The sequence below is a fragment of the Lactuca virosa genome, chromosome 5 (genome assembly GCF_052849685.1).
Source record: "Lactuca virosa cultivar CGN04683 chromosome 5, Lactuca_virosa_CGN04683_v6, whole genome shotgun sequence".
Lineage (NCBI taxonomy): Eukaryota > Viridiplantae > Streptophyta > Magnoliopsida > Asterales > Asteraceae > Lactuca > Lactuca virosa.
The window spans coordinates 351,283,793-351,302,389 of NC_136430.1; the positions used below are offsets into that span (position 1 = coordinate 351,283,793).

The window sequence follows — 18,597 nt, forward strand, 5'->3', positions numbered from 1 at the left end:
TGTGGATGCTAATGCTTTTGTTCAAACCCCGACGTTTGTGACGAAAATTGAAGATACTATCCGCTCGTTTAAGAACCAAGTCAACAACGAGGAAAACAATAACGAGGAAGACGAAGACGCCTAGTATTTCTTATTTTCTGTTATGGATAATGTTATTTTGGATTTATTAGATAGTTTATGGGTAGTATATTTGATGTTTATTTTGGATTTATTAGATAGTTTAAGTAAATTTTATATTTGATGTTTTATGTAATGTGATATGTATTGTTTTATATTATTTGATGTTTTATTTAATGTGGTATGTATTGATTTCTGTATTTTTATAAATCTACATTTTATAATATATAAACTAATATCATATATAAATTGTTTAAAAAAAACATTAGGGGCCATGCGTCAATTGTGACGATGCCTGCCTCCGGGAAGCCTTGTCGGAAAAAACTCCGACCAGTAGCCGAAATACCAATAGAGGCGACACTAATATCGACGACGTGGCCTTTTAGTAACGACAAGTATTAGAGACGACAATAATTGCGACGGCAATTGAGTATTAGCTACGAGGTAATAGCGGTGACCCTTTAGCGACATCGCTAAAGGTATTAGCGTCGACTATCAGAATCAATTGTGATGTATTTTGTCATTGCTAAAGGTATGGTTTTTTTGTTGTGTTCATCAACACATTTTAAGTTAAAAAAAATCTAAAATTATTTTAGTTAAATATTAAATAAAAGAAGTCTAACCTAAAACTAGTTTTTATATTTTACGTTATTTCATAATCAAAATGAAAAAAAATAAGCAACATCTCATGGCTTTACAAAAATAAATAATATGTTACCCAAGTCCTGAAAAAAATAAGCAACGACATCTCCTACATTTAGAGTTAAACAAAAATAAATAATATGTTACCCAAGTCCGATCATATGTAACTATTTCTTGATCAATCAAGGAATAATTAACCTTTATTATTAATGATTTAACCACACTATTAAAAAATAGGATCATAATATTTTTTTGCCGAAAAAATCTAACAAACCGTCACTAATGTAAACATCGTATGCCAAGGATGTGGCATGAACATCACCGTTACACTATCTGAGGTTGCTTCCCACTACCGCAACTCACCGACCAATAACAGGTTGAGGGCAGTGGGACTCTCTTGATCTTGTACCCTTTCAGATTGTGTATTTTACAAGATCAATATTGGTGCACTTGTGGTTTACCATATTGGGTTTCCATTCAAATCTTATTGTTTTTTTTTTTTTTTTTTTTTTTTTTGTTCCAATCATCCATAGTTAATAACATCAACGATGAAAACCACAATAAAGTAAACTCAAATGGATGGTCTAAGTAAATAAAGAGTTTAAGAGATCCATTCCTTTTATGATACCACATGGACAACAAATGTAATTTAGCCTAAGTTTTATGATCAAATATAATATGTTCGTTCAAATAAACAAAAGAATGACCAAATATTTTCTTAAAAATCTATAGTTGATTAAACACGTAAACAAATATCAAAGATAATGGGTAGAGTAGATAGGCTATGAATGACGTCCAAAGGGTAAACTTCGACCTAAAGCTCGTTGTCGCCCCCACAATGATACAAACCATCAACACCGCCAATAGTTCGCCAGAGAAATCCCATGTCAAGCCTCGAAAATATATGACCGTCAAAAGAACAGAAAATCCAAGAACATTATTCATGAACACGCCGTGGTATAACTGCATGCCATCAACCATGAAGATACAATTAATCATTAAAAACATCCCAAAATGTTAAATTTATTGGCCGATTGTTATACGTTTTATATTATTAGCGATGAACATGCAAAAGCCTATGTGTACTTTTAAGTTTATTCATTTATTCTGCACTTCTGGGATCCAATTACATATCCATTATAATCCACCTTAATCTATTTTCAAGTCTACCCTCTTTGCTTAAAACTTTTCTTTGGAAAAAATCTAGGACTTCACATGTCAGTAACATAGCTGAATGAAATGTGACGCGTACCTCGGAGAAAGTCAAAGAAGTGGTTCGTTCTTTCCTTTGGCTTGCAGTTTTGATCGCGGAAATTGCTGCTCTAGCGTTTGTGGCCAGTGGAACAAAGATAAAAGAGATAAAGAATGACGGTATGCTTGCAGCAGAGGAGACGTTCTGCACACTATGTATCAGAGGTTCAGCCAAAAGTGCTAACATGGCTATCCCAAGAACCAATAAAGTTGTAGCCTTTATCCACGCCCAACTCGATCTATCTACACCATCGTCCATCCATTGTTCCCATGGTTTCTGTGTACATTTCAATTAATATTTTCAATGAAACCTACTTTATGAACTTGTTACGAATAAAAGTTGTACTTGTATTGTTATATCTTAACCACCAAGCATTCATAAATTTATTCAGGTTGAATTTGTCAGTTTTTGCTGAATATTATGTAAATGAACACGACTGCATAGTTAGGTGGTCTTGTTTGACGTTTTTGTGGTAGAGATGCCTAATCGAGGTTTGAGTTGACTCATACGCATTTTCCTTTAATGTTTGAACAAGACAACGATGTTAGAATTTTAAGCTTACCAGGGATGGATCACTCTGAGCCTCCGGCGACATGGGAATGTAGGTATGGTCATTAGATGAACGGAGCCATTGTTTAAATCTATCTATGAACTCTTGTTCATCTATTCCTTGATCTATGCTTTTGTCAAAATCTTGCATTATTTGATCGGTTGCTTCATCAACATTCCATGGCATCTTCTCCGAATCGACTTCCATGATCAATCTCTTCAATTCGGAATGTGATACACAATTATCTTTATCAACATCAATTCTTTCAAACAGCCTGAAATCTCCCATAAAATCACCGTTCACTTAACTAGAAAATGGAAAACAGAAACCCCACAGGAAAACACAGGGAACCCTTATTTTATATCGACTATCAAAATTTGTTTCTCACCCTTTTATTGCGTATATATTCGGTGTTCCATCTTCGTTGTAGAAGTTTCCTAATGGGAAGCTTTGGACATGTCGAATAATCTCAGATACCAGGAGCTTCATCATCTCTTGTTCTTTCTTTTTGGTCTGAACCCATGGTTGAACAATCTGTAGATAGATGTATTCAGATCATTACAACAGTTTGTATACAGAAAATACTTGATTAAAATGAATAAATCACTAGTTCAATTGTTTAAATACTTGATATAAGTCCTTCCACGACCTAATTGAGCGATAAGGCCGATCATCCACTGCGCCCTTTGTCTCATCGAGCCATTTTGTAAATCTATCGACGAATTCTTCCATAGATACTTTACTATCGGAATCTTTATCGAATTCTTTCATGATTTCTTCCATTCTTGTCTCCTTGTTCCATGTTAATTGCCTGAACTTAATATCCTGGAGAAGTTCTTTGAGTTCTGAAAAAGATATGTAGTTATCACCATCGTGGTCAATCTTCGTAAAGAAACTGCATTATAGTAACAACCATGGTTATCAAATTCGAAACAAAAAATTGGACGCGCCTGAATATGAAAAAGAAGAAGAAACGAACCCTTTTATTGCAGGTAAGTTCGCTGAACCGTCTACAGTAAGTAATTTTTCTGCGGTGTGTTCCTGAAGATGTTTTAATATGTCTACAACTAAATTCTCGTGTTTCACGTACGATAGTCTTCTTTTTTGGATCGAAGGCTCGAGCACCTGTTCATTTGAGAATATTATATATTAAGAATTACGAAACAAGTTTCAAACAACTGTACATATATAGAACTACTCAATACCTGATAGATAAAGTATACGAGCAAGAACATGATCGAAACAGGAAGAGCGATTAAGATCATGTATCCCTGAGATGGATTTAGACCAAATAATTCTGGGATCAAGAGAAATGCGAATGGAAAAATCGAAAGAACCATAATCCTGGCTGCAGAGCTTGTCTCTTGATCGGTAGTTACACCAGAATCTGTGAACAAACAAACACATAACATACTAAATGATGAGGAACAAATTATCCAACAGTAAATGAAAAAGATATATATGGTAGCTAATTAACCATTTAAAATCGAAAGTAGCTTTCTGCATGGATTTGGGTTAGGATTCAGTGAAGAACTGGAACCAGATTCTGAGGAAAATTTTCGACTGCCAATGATGACACAAGTTCCCCACAATAACGTGAGGAGGAGAATAGTTGATCCGGCTAGCAAGCCAACTCCAGTTAAGACATACTTTTGAGCTTCATCTTTATTGTTCCAAAGTCCAGATACTGTAGATAGAAAAGAAAAAGTATAAATACACAAACCGAAGACGATGAAGGGTTACATATGGAATGATGTTTTTAGAAAAGTGTTGTTTGGGTAAATGGTGTATATATAATTAATAAATCGAAAAAGAACAGAAAATTTTTGTAAAAAGTTAGATGGAAAGTCCCATTTCATGAGACTTTCTATGCATGAATTAGCACTCATAATTATATAGCTTATGAGATTAAATGTCTAGATCAATATTTAAAGATAGATTATATTGTGGATTCAAATGATGATATGAGGTAAATTAAAGATGAGATGAGATCAAACCTAGAAGTATTAATGACTCGGGAAGGAAGCCAAGGACATGAAAAGCACTTGCACCAAAGATACCAGGACCAAGAATCTTGAAAATCCGTTTTCCCCCAGAAGCAACATATGATTCTCCATGATATAACAAGTACTCATAAACCACAATAAGGAAAAGATGGCCTAGCAGAGTTTCTGAACATGGCAAAAAACCGTACATTTGCTCACAACGCTCTTCATGAATATCAACTCCTTTGAGATGCAATAACGATGTTCTCTTCTCTGGAGTTGGATCATCAGTTTTATCTGAAAGCCACTCAGAACCATTGTAATGTAACAATCGGCCTGTAACCTTCATTGTGAATGTGGTAAGAAGAAATGAAGTTTTGAATGCGATTTTTGCAAACATTGCCATCTTAATTAATGATGGTAATTTGTTAGTCTCATTTACTTATTTGTTTAGATTATATAAAGAAAGTGATTGATGAATGAAAGATTCAACAATATCTCAAAAGATAGGAGGAAAACTTGTACCTCAGGTCACCTGGATTTTCTTTAGCATGTTTTATTAATTTTAAACGAGTCATCATAGGATTTTGAGGGTTTTCTGTCTTTATCAAAATATTTTATTCTTTTATTTCTATTTATTAAGGAAATCATGTGTTCATTTCATGTTCATTTCCACTTATTAATTTGATTATGCGATAAGCATCATCGTTGGATGCTATACAAGATTAATCTTTTAATTTGATTCTACTTGTTACATATAACATTTATGGAAGGTTGTGCTAAATACTCAAGAACAACTTACCTTGACCGCGATGCCCCCCAGCCATTCACGTAACATAAGAGAATAAAATCGATTGGTCAAAATTAACATCATGTTGCTGGAATTAATATCATTACCATGCGATGCTATATATTCTTTAAATTTAATAAGTCAAATGGTATAGTTGTCATTTGTGAAGATGAAGGAGATAAAAATTACTTCTTTTAGCATATTTCTTGCCAGCTTCACCGTTCTTGAGTGGTTTGCAAGTTCTACTAAACCAGTGGCTTGTTTTCTACGTACAATCCAATGGTTGTACACACTCATACGGTATTACTATAAATGAATAGAACCTCATTACTTGGTGGTAGACGTTTGGTTTCTTGGAATTGGAATTCCAGCTTTCATTTAATTACAAAGCTAATCGAGAAAGACTAAAAAGAAAGGAATTAGTTCCAATGCAATATATCGAAAAATATATCTTACTAAAAGAAGTTATGTCTTTTAGGCTAAGGGGGAGTGGTAACACTCCTAGCATCATGCAACATTAGTTTTTTGAGTGTCATCTTATTTTTCTCCATTTAACACCTAATTTTAGCATTTTGTAGGAAGTGGTAACACTCCTACCACTCTATTTTTTTTTCTTTTTTTTTCTAATTTAATTAAATTACTTTATTTTAATACACAAACATTTTTTATGCACAAATATTAATCAAATTTTATGTTTTTAAACCACTAACAATTAATATAATATAAATCAATTACATGAAAATAAGTATAATATTTAAGTGTAGGGTTCTTTTGGTAATTTCAGAAACTTGGTTTGTAAGAGGAATTAAGATAGGGGTGTGATGTGTAAGTATGAGATTTTTGGAGGTCTATTTCTGTCAAATTCAGATATTCTAGTCTTCTTCCTCCCAACAACTAATTGCAGCGAGAGAGTCCCCCATTTTCCATTTTCGAGCTTAGAAATTGCGATTTTTTCCGAAAGCAAGTGAATAACTCAAAGTTTGTGGAGAGGAGATTGAAGGTGGCAACAACGAAGGTGAATCACAAAAAAAAAAAAAAATAGAAAAAGGAAAGAGTCAATCAGATTTAAGCTCTTCATTATCTCTCATGTCGCTAGCTTCTTAACGAGTTCTTCCTGACACGTCCTTTAGCGAGCTGATGGGGATGGTGTAGCATCTCGTAGCAAACCTTTTGGCAAGAGGGATGTCGAGGCCACTCCTCAAGCCTTAGTAGTAACTTCGAAATAATAAATATATAAAATATTTATATAATATTTTACTTATTCTCAATAACTTCTGGGTTACTTAATTACCATGAATATAAAAAAATAATTTTTACTTATTTATACTTATTTTAATTAGTATTATGTTTAATAAATATACATGGTATTAACCTTTAAGTTGCATTTGAAGTTAAATATATTTTTGATTTAATATTACTTTTAACTATTTTTAACTATTTATATGGTTAATTAATTTAAAAATAATTAAATTACAAATTTTCTAATTTTGATCATGATTAATATTTAAATTATCAATTATTTTTTCAAGTTAACATAATATATTTTTTAGTTTTATGTTATTATAACTATTATTTTATTAATTAAAAACTACTACTTGGAAAAAGTATTAAATTATTATTATAAAAAAGTAGTTTTTTGTCAAATTTTTGAAAATTTAAGATTTTGATTTAGACTTTACAATTAAAATTATTATGGTTAATCGTATCTTTACAAATAATACCATCTCAATAACATACATCCGATTGTTATGCATGAATAAATTAAATATTTTTTTATTTATTTTCACTTTTTAGGAATTGTTATGGTTAGTTAACTTAAAAAATCAAATATTTATCTTATAATGAATTCCAGGGATGCTTATCTACAATATAGGTTTCAAGCGCATGGTTTTATGGTTTGGCGTATGTGGCTGGTATAGCCGATGAACAATAAAATCGTTAGTTGACTTCGTTCTTTGGAGTTGGCTTCAATTGGCATGGTCATCGACTTTCTTGACACGCGTATTCTTCTGCTCTCCCACCGTTCCCTCCGCCAATCCTTTTCTTCCACTGACCAATACAAACGCCGACCAGATTTCATATTCGATTGAAATTTGGTTTCCTTTCTGCTGATTATTTTGTCTTCCCTGAACATCTTTTTGTCGTTCAACATTACCACAGTCCCAAAAAAATCATCACCAAAACCTCATCATCATCACCGCTACCCACCAACATATTACCATAGCCACCAACCTGAAATTTGCCACTTTTGGCACCATCCATTGCCAGCAGACCGACCACTTTTTTGGGTTGCTTTTTAGCAATCGAAGAAGTAGATTGCATTTTCTACAACCGACTTTACCTCATCCTCCGCAAACGTTGACAAGAAGACCGCTAAAAGCAAGTGAAATATTTTTTTGGTCCAATTAAAGTGAGTGGTGTTCACACGAGGAGTATTTGTTTTTTTTTAAATCAATTGAGGCCTCCGATTACAAGTCGCCTCCCTCTTCTGTTATTTATTTGCTTTTGGTGTGTTTGTGAGGCATGTCTTCGCCCTTCGCTTCTATCATAGCCTTGCAGTCATTACCAAAACGCTTAAGGTATGTCAGCTATTTCGTGCTTTCATGAGGACTCTACTATCATTGGAGAATCTAAGTTTACTTCACTTGAAGCTGATTCTCTTATACGGTATTTTGTTAAGTATTTTGTTTTCTTTATTATGGTTGAAAATTCAAAATAATTTTTTTGTGTTTATATATATATATATATATATATATATATATATATATATATATATATACAACAAATTTCTACTTCTTTAGTTTCATAGATACAACTTTCCTAATGAAGAGTGAGTACTAATATATAATTAGACATTTAATTTATTGCATATTGAAAACGAATATTAAATTACGGGTATTTATTTAATTCTTTCTTCGTATTTGGCAATTCCATACTCCAATATAGGTGATGAACACTTAATTTCCAATTCTTTTATATGATATTATCAAAATCTTCAATTTCGTTTTTCTTTTTAATAAAATTTCGGATGGTTTGGTTGTTGCGGGTATAAATACTAGGGTTTGAACATTGAAACTTTGAATTAGAATGCTAATTTTCTTTTACTTATTCAGTTAAATAAATTTTTTTCCCCTTAGGATAAGCATGATATTGTTCATATTTATGATTATTTTGTGTAGTAGGAACATCTATGTGTTGCTTCTGAACTGCTTGATTCGAATATGTAACTTCTTTTGTCATACAAATCATCTTCATCTTCTACGGGCTATTTATTAATCTGAACCTTTTGTATTGTGGTTTTATATCAGGTATGAACTTATAAAGCTAAATCAGTTTTGGGTATTATCCTTGACCATTGTGCAACTATTCTCAAAGCATGTTTAAAAGTGTTTGGGAGTGCATGTAATTTAATATTTGTCTTCCAGCTTTTCTTCATTCAATAACTGATCACTTTCTTACTTGATTTTATACTGTTTAGCTCTGATGAACGATGTTGCTATTATCCATTGTGATTTACAACTAGAGAACACCCTCTTATGCATCATGTGAGTTGTTATTCTTCCTCTTTCAATAATTGAGTATGTTTGTACTACATTTTATATGGATTGAGCTTATCTTATCCTAGTATTGTTGTTTATTCTTTGTTACCAATGTGAAACCAGTAGAGATCAAAATTATTAATTTTGGATTAGCATGCACGGAAGATAACACTGTTTACTCTTATATCCATGTTTTTATAAAGTTGTCTGCTTGAATATTGACAGGTTGAGAAACATAGGTCTGAATGGATACTTTTTTGGAAGATTTGATACTACATATCACCTGAAGTTCTTCTAGGATATCACTATACTATTGGCATTGACATGTAGTCATTTGGATTCATAGTTGTTGAACTATATGTTGCCCTACCACTTTTTCTAAGAGCATCAAATTTGATCTTCTAAGGAGAATGATAAAGATAGTAGGGTATCCTCCTGTTTTTTATTGGTATAAAATTTTAATCCTAATGTTCTTATTTCTTTTCTCTATCCATGGAACAACCACCTAATTATGTAGTTAAAGAGACAAAGAACACTACCAAATTCTTCAAATATATAGGAAGTGTCGGCCATGAAGAGACTAAGCAAATTTCTTATTGTGGAAGGAGTGTATACCAACCTTTAAACGAAGAAGAATATGAAGATGTAAGTATTCATTTTAGTTTTGACACATGATACTATATTGATTAAGTTGTTAGTTACAATTATGTAACACCCTGTTTCGAGTCGTTTCATAATTCAGGTCTGTGACGGAAGATCAAGTATTATAAGGCTCCAGGCTTTGGAAAATAGTGGTTTAGACCCATTTGGATGTGGATAATGTAGATTGTGTGATCCAATAGTTTGGTTGTGCTTTGGAGTCAACGAGTAAAATGGGAAGTGGTGTTTTAGACTTATTTTATGAATTATGGATTTTAGTTCGATGTGTTTTAATTCAAAAGTAATTAGATAGGGCTGTAAAGCTCCCCAATACCTTTCCGCGGATATAAAGATCATCGAAATCGGAGTTGAAACGAACAAGTTATGTCTGTTTGAAGTTAGGAAGGTTTGGGGCTTAGTCTAGTACGATGGGCGTACCTAGAGTACGTTGGGCATACTAGGCATACATGGAGTACGTTGGGCGTACTACGTATATATGGAGTACGCTGGGCGTACCTAGAGTACGTTGGGCGTACGCGATCAGTACCCAAACCCTATTTTCATGGTTTGAGCCCTATTTAAGCTTCTTAAGTTCCCCAAACCCATTCCATTCTCAGCCTCCACCTCTCCAACACCCTCCCATGAAAACCCTAACCCTAGTTTGAGCCTTTTGATCAAAAGAAGGTGTTTTTGAGTGCTTTGAAATGTTCTTGGTGCATCTTGGAGAAGAAAGAGCTCATAGGAGAAGTGTTGTTTGCATTGGAGCTTGTAGATCCAGAATTTATTCCCCTTGTTCTCTCTTCTATAGGTATAAGGTTTGAATCACGATGATGCATTTGTTAGATCTAGCTAGTTTTGGATGTTATGAGCTTTTGGTTATTTTAGTGCATAAAGTTTAGATCTTGAAAGTTTGTGACTCTGTTATGGATTTATCCATCTAAACATCATTGTGATTGAGATATGAAGGTTGGAGACTTGGACTTAATGGATTAAGTTGAAGAAGATGCACTTTTGGTCCCTTTGATACTTAAAGGCTAGATCTTGATTGTTTGGATAATTCTAATGGATAAATTTTGAAACTTTATCCGTTATGGAGCTTTTAGGATCCATAAAAATGTGATCTTGATCCTTCTATTCCTTGCATAAAAGTGGCATGATGTCTTAATGGATTAATAAGTTAAGGTATTGAATTTTGGACCTTTTCTAGACATGGAAAGTCATAAAGGTGGAAATTGTATGACTTAGAATGATGTTTTGGGACTAGATCTGAGTGTTGTATGAAAGGGATTAAGAGATTAAGCAATTAATGGAAAAGTGCCATCTGACCGAGTACGTTGGGCATACCTTTGAGTACGTTGCGCGTACTTGTATCGTGTCCAGTTTCTGGATGGTGAGTACACCATGTGTACGAGTTAAGTACGTTGGGCATACTCAACCTGAAGTTTGACTTGTTAACTTTCGCTTCCGTTGACCGTTTCTTTTTTACCAAGTTTGACCTTGGGTCAAACTTGAGGGTTTTGCGCTATTAATTAAGATTTTATCTGGTTCTAGTATCAGTGGATTCACGGGTGCAAGCAGTGTAGAAAAGGGATCGTGTCGTAGTGTTTCAGGGTCCTTCGATTCAAGTGAGTCTTCTCCCTGTGCTTGTGAGTCGAAGGCACCAATACCGACTCACTAAATTGTGTTTGTAGGGTGCTAGCTGTGTTTATCACTCTTGCATGTTTGTATGAGCCTGTATGGTTATATATATATATATATATATATATATATATATATATATATATATATATATATATACATATAGGACTAGGATTAAATGAGAACACCCAAAAGGTTGAGAACGCGAGAACAGATCTGAACCATTTAAAAAACTAAATCTAATGTTATTATCGAATGGGCCATTTATGTAAAATTTTAAAAGTTACAGGTATTAAAGTGTAACTTCAAATGGTGATAAGGGTATTATAGTAATTGGACCTTTACCACCGTTATTTAATTCCTATAATTCCTCAATCACTCACCTATTTCCTTCTATTTCCCGTCTCTCTCTTCATCTCTCTCTGTAAACCTAGGTATGCCTCCACCCTACATCATCGATCCACCACAAAAGGGAAAAGAATGGCGGGACAGATTGGAATCGATGAAGCTAAAAAAGGGGAAAGGGAAACAGGATCTCTGAATTGCTTTTGATCGGAAGGAAAGGATTCACGAACGGAGCAGGATCGGGAGGCATAGTCGATTGGGGAATGTTCGATCCTCGTCTGATCGAGTGACAATGAACGGAAACATGTCAGAAATCATTTGGGCTGCTCTCGGTTTTTTTTTTTGATTTTAACAAAAATCGAAGAAGAATAAGAGAAGAACAACAAATTTCTTTTTCACTTTTCTGTTTTGGAATAGGATCTCCGAATTGTTGTTGATCAGAAGATAAGGATTCACGAACGAAGTAGGGTTCAGGAGGCATAATCGATTGGGGAATGTTAGATCCTCGTCTGATCGAGTGACAATGAACAGAAACAGGTCGGAAATCATTTGGGTTGCTCTCCATTTTTTTTATTTTAACAAAAATCGAAGAAGAAGAAGAAGAAGAAGAAAAGAACAACAAATTTCTTTTTCTCTTTTTTGTTTGGATTGAAATCGATGGTTGAGTCTCATTAATCGTTAATGATTACTAGAGATCCAGAGATCAAGAGGTAAGCGTTGAGTTATAATCATTAATGATTATAAGACTTGATGTAGGTTGTGCACAGAAGTTTTAGTTATTAGATTCAAAGTAAAACTGTAATCAGATTCAAAGTAAAAGGTTGTGCACAAAAGTTGTTTGATGAAATGCGTGAGAGATGTATTCTTTTATGAATTTAAGTTATTATTTTGTGGATTTTTGCAATACTAATATGATATCTTCACTTTACACTTACATTCATCGTATTAAATATATCTAATATGAGAATTCAGAATTACACTATTTTTTTTTGGGTAAAAAAAGCCATATGAATATGTTTTATGTGTAGTTATTTTTTTTTTTTGGTTTCTCTTGATTATCAGCACCTTCAACCAAATTCATCACACAGTTGACCTTCCCCTTGAAAGATAGCCCAGACCTGGAATCATATTCATAGGAAAAGGTTGTGAACGGAAGTTGATTGAACTCAATGATATATGGGTTTTTGTGGAGGTCCTTTGGAGTTGTTTGAAAAGATGAAAGGTGAAGAATTTAAGCTAGAGGAGAATGAAATATTGTATTATGTTCTATTTTATTTTAGATGTAAGTTATATTATATTTTGATGAATTAATTTATGATAGAATGTGTATTTATTTATGAATAGCAGTATATTCATTTGTGAATAGCAGTGTATTCATGTGTGAATGAATGTATTTATTTATGATTAGAGGTATTCATTTATTCATTTGTAAATAGTAGGGTATTCATTTGTTAATAGCAATGTATTTATTTATGAAAAACAGTGTAATCATGTGTGAATGAGTGTATTTATATATGATTAGATGTATTCTTTTATGAAGAAATGATAATTTTTACACTCATTTTATTTTCAGTTGATTAAAAAAAAATTGGATTACTTGTAAATTGATGTGTATTCATTTGTGATTGGAGTAGTATCAAGTTTTTTGAAAAAAAAAATCATTTATGAATACAGTATTGATTTGGGGTTGGATTTATATTCATTTTTTTGAAGGAAAAAACGTGAAATAAGAGAAAAAAATTTATTTTTTTAAGAAATTTTTTTTTTTCAGTTTTAAATTTTTTTCGTAAAATGTTTTTTATATTCCATTAATAAGAAAAATAAAAAATCGAATATTTATTTCTTTTTTGGTAACTGATCCTAAATTTAAGGGAATTTGATTGAATTTTTTTTATTTTAATTTAATTAAAATATACAATTACTAACATGCCCTTATATATTGATTGGTTCAGAATTGTTCTCGCGTTGTCAACCTTTTAGGTGTTCTCATTTGATCCTTCCCCTATATATATATATATATATATATATATATATATATATATATATATATATATGTGTGTGTGTGTGTGTGTGCTGACAAGTTGAGTCTTTTTTATTGTTAATATGATATGTGATACTGTGTACTGAAACTGCTAATAGTCTCCAGGGTTGCTGATAACCTATCGGGCGTGTTGTTTGCCCACTGAGACTGATGATAGTCTCCAGGGTTATTGATAACCACCAGGTGTGCTGTTTGCCCACTATGACTGCTGATAGTTCCCAAGGTTGCTGATAACCCATAGTTGTTTACTTGTGTTGTGTTGTGTGTGGTATTTTGGGGAACTCACTTAGCTTTGTGCTTACGATTTGTGGTTTACATGTTTTAGGTTTTCTTATATTAAAGGAGGGGCACGGCTCAATTGCATCGCATCAATGGGGGACTTGTACACTTGATAATTTTTTAATGATACTTTTATAAATGTTTTAAGATCCTGTAGTTGTGAATTGAGTAAACACTTAAAGTTTTCAATTGAAAATTTTGGGTTGAAATTTGGGGCGTTACAAGTTGGTATCAGAGCATTGGTTTAAGGGATTCAGGCATACACTCAGGTGTACATGAACTCAAACTGAGGAATTGGTAAAATTTTCTAAAAGAAAATGATTTTCTAAAAAGGTTTATAAATTAAAAGGGGTGTGATGTGTGCAATTAGCCAAGCTCAAGTAAGTATTTCCCAAAATACCCATACATGTTTTATGATTGATATTTGATGTGAGTATATGAGAATTGCATGGTAGATTAGGGCTAAGGATCTGCTCAGTGTTGAATGGTAGGATGCCTGATTAGGAGAGATGCCTTTATGCCTGTGTGTGAGCTGGTGGTGATGCATGCTAGTGACTAGAGACCTTTAGGAGTTTCTGAGATAGGATTTCTTGTTTATGCAATGTTATTAGTTCTTGATGCTCGATTGCTTCTTGCTTTGTGCGTTGTAGGACTCATATTGATGTAAGTTAGTTAACGCATGCATATGTTAAGTTACATGCAATAAGGGTTAAATAATCTTAAAGTGGTTGACTTGGCCTTATTACACAGCTCTCGTTTAAGTCTAACCGTTGTAGGGTTGAGTCTTTTAGTCGAAGGATTATCTAAGCTTTGTTGCATGTAATTATATTCATGAAGTAGGTAATTGACATTAGAAGAGGTCCTTCAGCAGCTGATGGTTGGGTGAGGTGAGAATCCTAGAAGAGACTAGGAAGCACTTTAGTGCAAGTGATACACTGTTTAGCAGATTTGGAGGGTATCTTTATGAGGAAGTGACTTAGAGGGTTCGGGATGATTTTGAGGAAAGTACCATATGTGTGGAAGGTAGTATTGGGCCCGTACTACTGGAGGCACATGATCTGTACTTGAATCAAGAAAAGTCCCAAAAAACTCTAAGGAGCTGGTTGAGGGTAGGAACATGGTTTGGCACCATGAATCTGTTGTAGCATTTTGGGTATTATCAAGTTTTCGGTTATGGTGGTCCGGGAAGAAGACGGGTAGGGTGATTGTTTGGGCCTTAGTGGCCATGTCAGTTGGTATTGAATGGTGCAGACCTGGATAAGTAGTTAATTTCAAGGTCTTGGGGGCCTTACTTGAGGAAGTGACAGTCGGAGTCGCATGACTCAAGAACAGAACAATTGGGATGAGCGGCTTGAGGATTTTAGCCTTGAGGTTGAGTGAGCAATCGATGGCATATGATGTAATTTTCTATGATGAGGATTCTTGTGGTTTGATCGTCTCGAGAAAATTTCATGTGTGGAAAGAGAGTCATTTTCGTGGAGACTATGCAAGATGAGGACCAGGGGTACGCTTTCCTTGAGTTCAGTTAGAGCGTGTTCTGGTAGGTTTTTCCAGGTGACCAGGAGAAGTGAATCAGGAACGACAACTTTTGTTTTCTATGTCATCTCTCAACTATGAGGATGATGCCTCATGTTTTATGATTGCATCTCTTGATGGAATGAAGGTCAGTGATTCAGAGGCGAAGTGTGTGGTAGTCTAATTGTTCTTAGATGGAGAATCAGTGCTTTGAATGAGCTATCAGAGTTATTGCTTATGCATTTACATGGGATTCTTGATGATAGAGGCAGTTATTACTAGGACGTTTCCAAGGTGTCCATCTGATGTTCGCAATGTCTTTGAGTTGCTGGGTCTTTATCTGGGAGATTATCTTGTGTTGTGTTATACATTCCAAGAGTCAGGGATGGTATATATCTGGATGATTCGGTTTGAAGTGTGGTTTGTTGGAAACGTCAGTCGGTGATAGTTTGAACCTAAGTGGGGGAGAACTGGGCATGGTACTTGAAAGATCATCAATCTGTTGGAGTTCATGGGTTGCAGGGATTGGCAGTTCGGGTATGCGGGACTCTATTTCGAGACGATGGTGCAGAGCAAGTTGGCATTAGACATATGTGCTTGAAAATACATGATTTGTCTTCACGACAATAAGTTGTTGGCCAAGGAGCTCATTGTAGCCAGTGGTCCCCTTTCGGGAAGGTCGATGAACTATTCAGGGGGTGGTTAGGTCGCTCGGGTTGAGCATCGGTTGTTGAAGGATTTGCCAGCTTGATGTATAAATTGATACTTATAGTCTAAGATAAGCGGTGGTTGATATGTTAATCAACTTCAGGGTTGGGTATACGTAGTTCTACATGGGTTTAGTTCAGTGGAAAACTTTGGATTATCGAGTTGTTATCAGTGCATTCTCGATCGCTGGTTGTTCTTCTGTATCATCAATGGGTGGGGGTGCTTTGAAGGTTTTGAGTTGTATAATTGGAGGTCAATGATCGTGACAACCTATCCTCATGTTTTATTTATGGTCTATAGCAGACTTTGGTTTATTTCGGTAGTAGGTAGAACATTGAAGTGATTATCTATATGTTCCAATTATGGGTCTTTTGGGTTACTTGTCATCAGTTGAGATTGCAAGAGTATGTGGAATTGTATCAAGGGAAGGTACCTTGGATACAACAATCTTTGTCGAGAGTAGTAAAGTGCTTCATCTGGTTTGGGGTGTGAGCACCCGATATCGTTTGATCATGGGATCTTAGTCCAGTAAGCTCAGTATGGTGATGATTGGGCATGAGGGTTGTGGGATGGATAGGTAATCCAGTGATTATGAAGTTATCGGAATGTAGATGAATCCAAGTGAGGGGTGGTCACTTGGGCTGTCGTGGATAACTCTAAGTGCGAGCCACTTTAGAATTTATGCCCATGTTAGAGTTTTGGATCGATATATCTGGAGGGAGCGCCATGGTTCCTTGAGGTTGGGAAGAATCCAAGATAGGTCATGATTGTGAGTGTGGAGCAGACTACCGTGTGGCCAGCGGGGCCTTGAATGGCTAATCGGGTGGTGCATATAAGATATTGTTTAACTAAGGATTAACTGGGAAGGCCAGTCAACATGGTATCATCCTAAGTTATCTAGAGAGTCAGTTCTGGTTGCGAGGTGGTTCAGGGTTAAGTAAGGAATAGTCTTCTTTGGTCAGTGGTGAGTTGCAGAGCGGCCATAGCATTTACCAGGTTACTGTGTGGTTATGGGAGTGATGTAAGACTGTGCAGCAGCCGTAGCATTCACCAGGTTGTTGTGCAGTTGTAGGAGTGATGTAAGACTGCATAGCAGTCGTAGAATTCACCAGGTTAGTGTGTGGTTTTGGGAGTGATGTAAGACTGCGGAGCATCCGTAGCATTCACCAGGTTAGTGTGCGGTTGTAGGAGTGATGTAATACTGCAGAGCAGTCGTAGCATTCACCAGGTTAGTGTGTGATTGTGGAAGTCATGTAAGACTGTGGAGCAGCCGTCGCATTCACCAGGTTAATGTGCGGTTGTAGGAGTGATGTAAAACTATGGAGTAGCTGTAGCGTTCACTAGGATAGGATGTGGTTGTGGAAGTGTTATAAGATTGCGGAGCATCCGTAGCATTCACTAGGTTGATAGGCGGTGGTAACAGTGATGGAAGTCTGTGACTTGGCTCGTGGCATTCTCTAGGAGGATTTTGATTATCACAGGATTGGGTGAAGGGTTGTGAGTGGGCCTCAAGATTTGTAATACTTGAGAAATCATAGGTTGGGTTGGGGCCAAATATGATGTGAGTAATTGGTTCGATTTGTAGCCATCACTGGGGTTAAGCGGACTTGGTGATAGTTTAAGCATTGGTTGGGTGAGCTGTCCTTCATTAGGAGTAAATGATTGATGCAGTCGTGTTGGCGGATAGACCAATACCATATGTACATGTCTATTTTTGAGTCTGGAGCTGATTTTGTTTTCGGTGAGGATTTTTCGGTACCGGTAAGTGGTCGGGGCGTATATGTTTCGGGTATCCATAAATTTTCAGGACGGATAGGTTTGTACGGTTCGAGTTATGAGTTTGAGTCATTGTAAGAATGATTTGGAATGGTTCGGTCTTCCTAGGAGTCAGACACCGATCATGGTTTTTAGTTTCAGGCGTAGCGTTTGGACACTCGTGGGCTTAGAGCAAAGTTGAGGTTTATTCTTCGTTAGGGCTTGTGATTTCTGCTATTTTGGGTTTGATGATAGTAAGGATGGGTGGTTATCAGAGTAAGGTGACTTTCCCATTCATATTCATGATTCAGGGAGTTTAGTCACGATTGTTTGGTTCGACAGAGGAGATAGTAAGGGATGATATTGAGTACGAAATCTAATTTAAGTAGGGGAAATTTGTAACACCATGTTTCAATTCGTTTCATAATTCGGGGTCGTGACCTGAAGATCAAGTATCATAAGGCTTCGGGCTTTGGGAAAGAGAGGTTTAGATACATTTGGATGTGGGTAATGTAGATTGTGTGATCCAAGAGTTCGGTTGTGCTTTGGAGTCAAAGACTAAAATGGGAAGTGGTGTTTCAAAATTCTTTTATGAATTATGGATTTTAATTCGATGTATTTTAATTCAAAAGTAATTAGATAGCGTTGTAGAGCTCCTAAATACCTTTCCATGGATATAAAGATCGTCAAAATCAGAGTATGTTGGGCGTACCTGGAGTACGTTGGGCATACTAGGCATACATGGAGCACTTTGGGCATACCTGAAGTATGTTAAGCGTAATAGGCATACATGGAGTATGCT

The 18,597-nt window shown here is 35.2% G+C and overlaps 1 protein-coding gene and 1 long non-coding RNA gene across 4 annotated transcripts; one reads left to right on the plus strand and one right to left on the minus strand.

Moving 5' to 3' along the window:
• Nucleotides 1-1,416: 1,416 nt before the first annotated feature.
• On the minus strand, nucleotides 1,417-4,957 carry LOC145116376 (sodium/calcium exchanger NCL2-like). The gene is made up of 9 exons (XM_079052715.1): nucleotides 4,559-4,957; nucleotides 4,039-4,248; nucleotides 3,767-3,948; nucleotides 3,541-3,686; nucleotides 3,189-3,456; nucleotides 2,950-3,095; nucleotides 2,574-2,835; nucleotides 2,012-2,287; nucleotides 1,417-1,722 (listed from the first exon to the last, which is right to left on the minus strand). Exons 1-9 carry the CDS (start codon nucleotides 4,950-4,952, stop codon nucleotides 1,486-1,488), a joined length of 2,121 nt encoding a protein of 706 aa, XP_078908841.1. The 5' UTR covers nucleotides 4,953-4,957; the 3' UTR covers nucleotides 1,417-1,485.
• Nucleotides 4,958-7,231: 2,274 nt separating this feature from the next.
• Nucleotides 7,232-12,736, plus strand: LOC145116477 (uncharacterized). 3 transcript variants are annotated; one of them, XR_013712110.1, is made up of 5 exons: nucleotides 7,232-7,915; nucleotides 8,815-8,881; nucleotides 9,101-9,302; nucleotides 9,393-9,520; nucleotides 12,560-12,736. It is a non-coding gene; the product is annotated as an uncharacterized LOC145116477 (long non-coding RNA). The 3 variants fall into 3 exon arrangements; XR_013712108.1 differs by having other exon boundaries at nucleotides 9,101-9,520; XR_013712109.1 differs by lacking the exon at nucleotides 12,560-12,736 and adding an exon at nucleotides 9,618-10,456 and having other exon boundaries at nucleotides 9,101-9,520.
• Nucleotides 12,737-18,597: the final 5,861 nt, after the last annotated feature.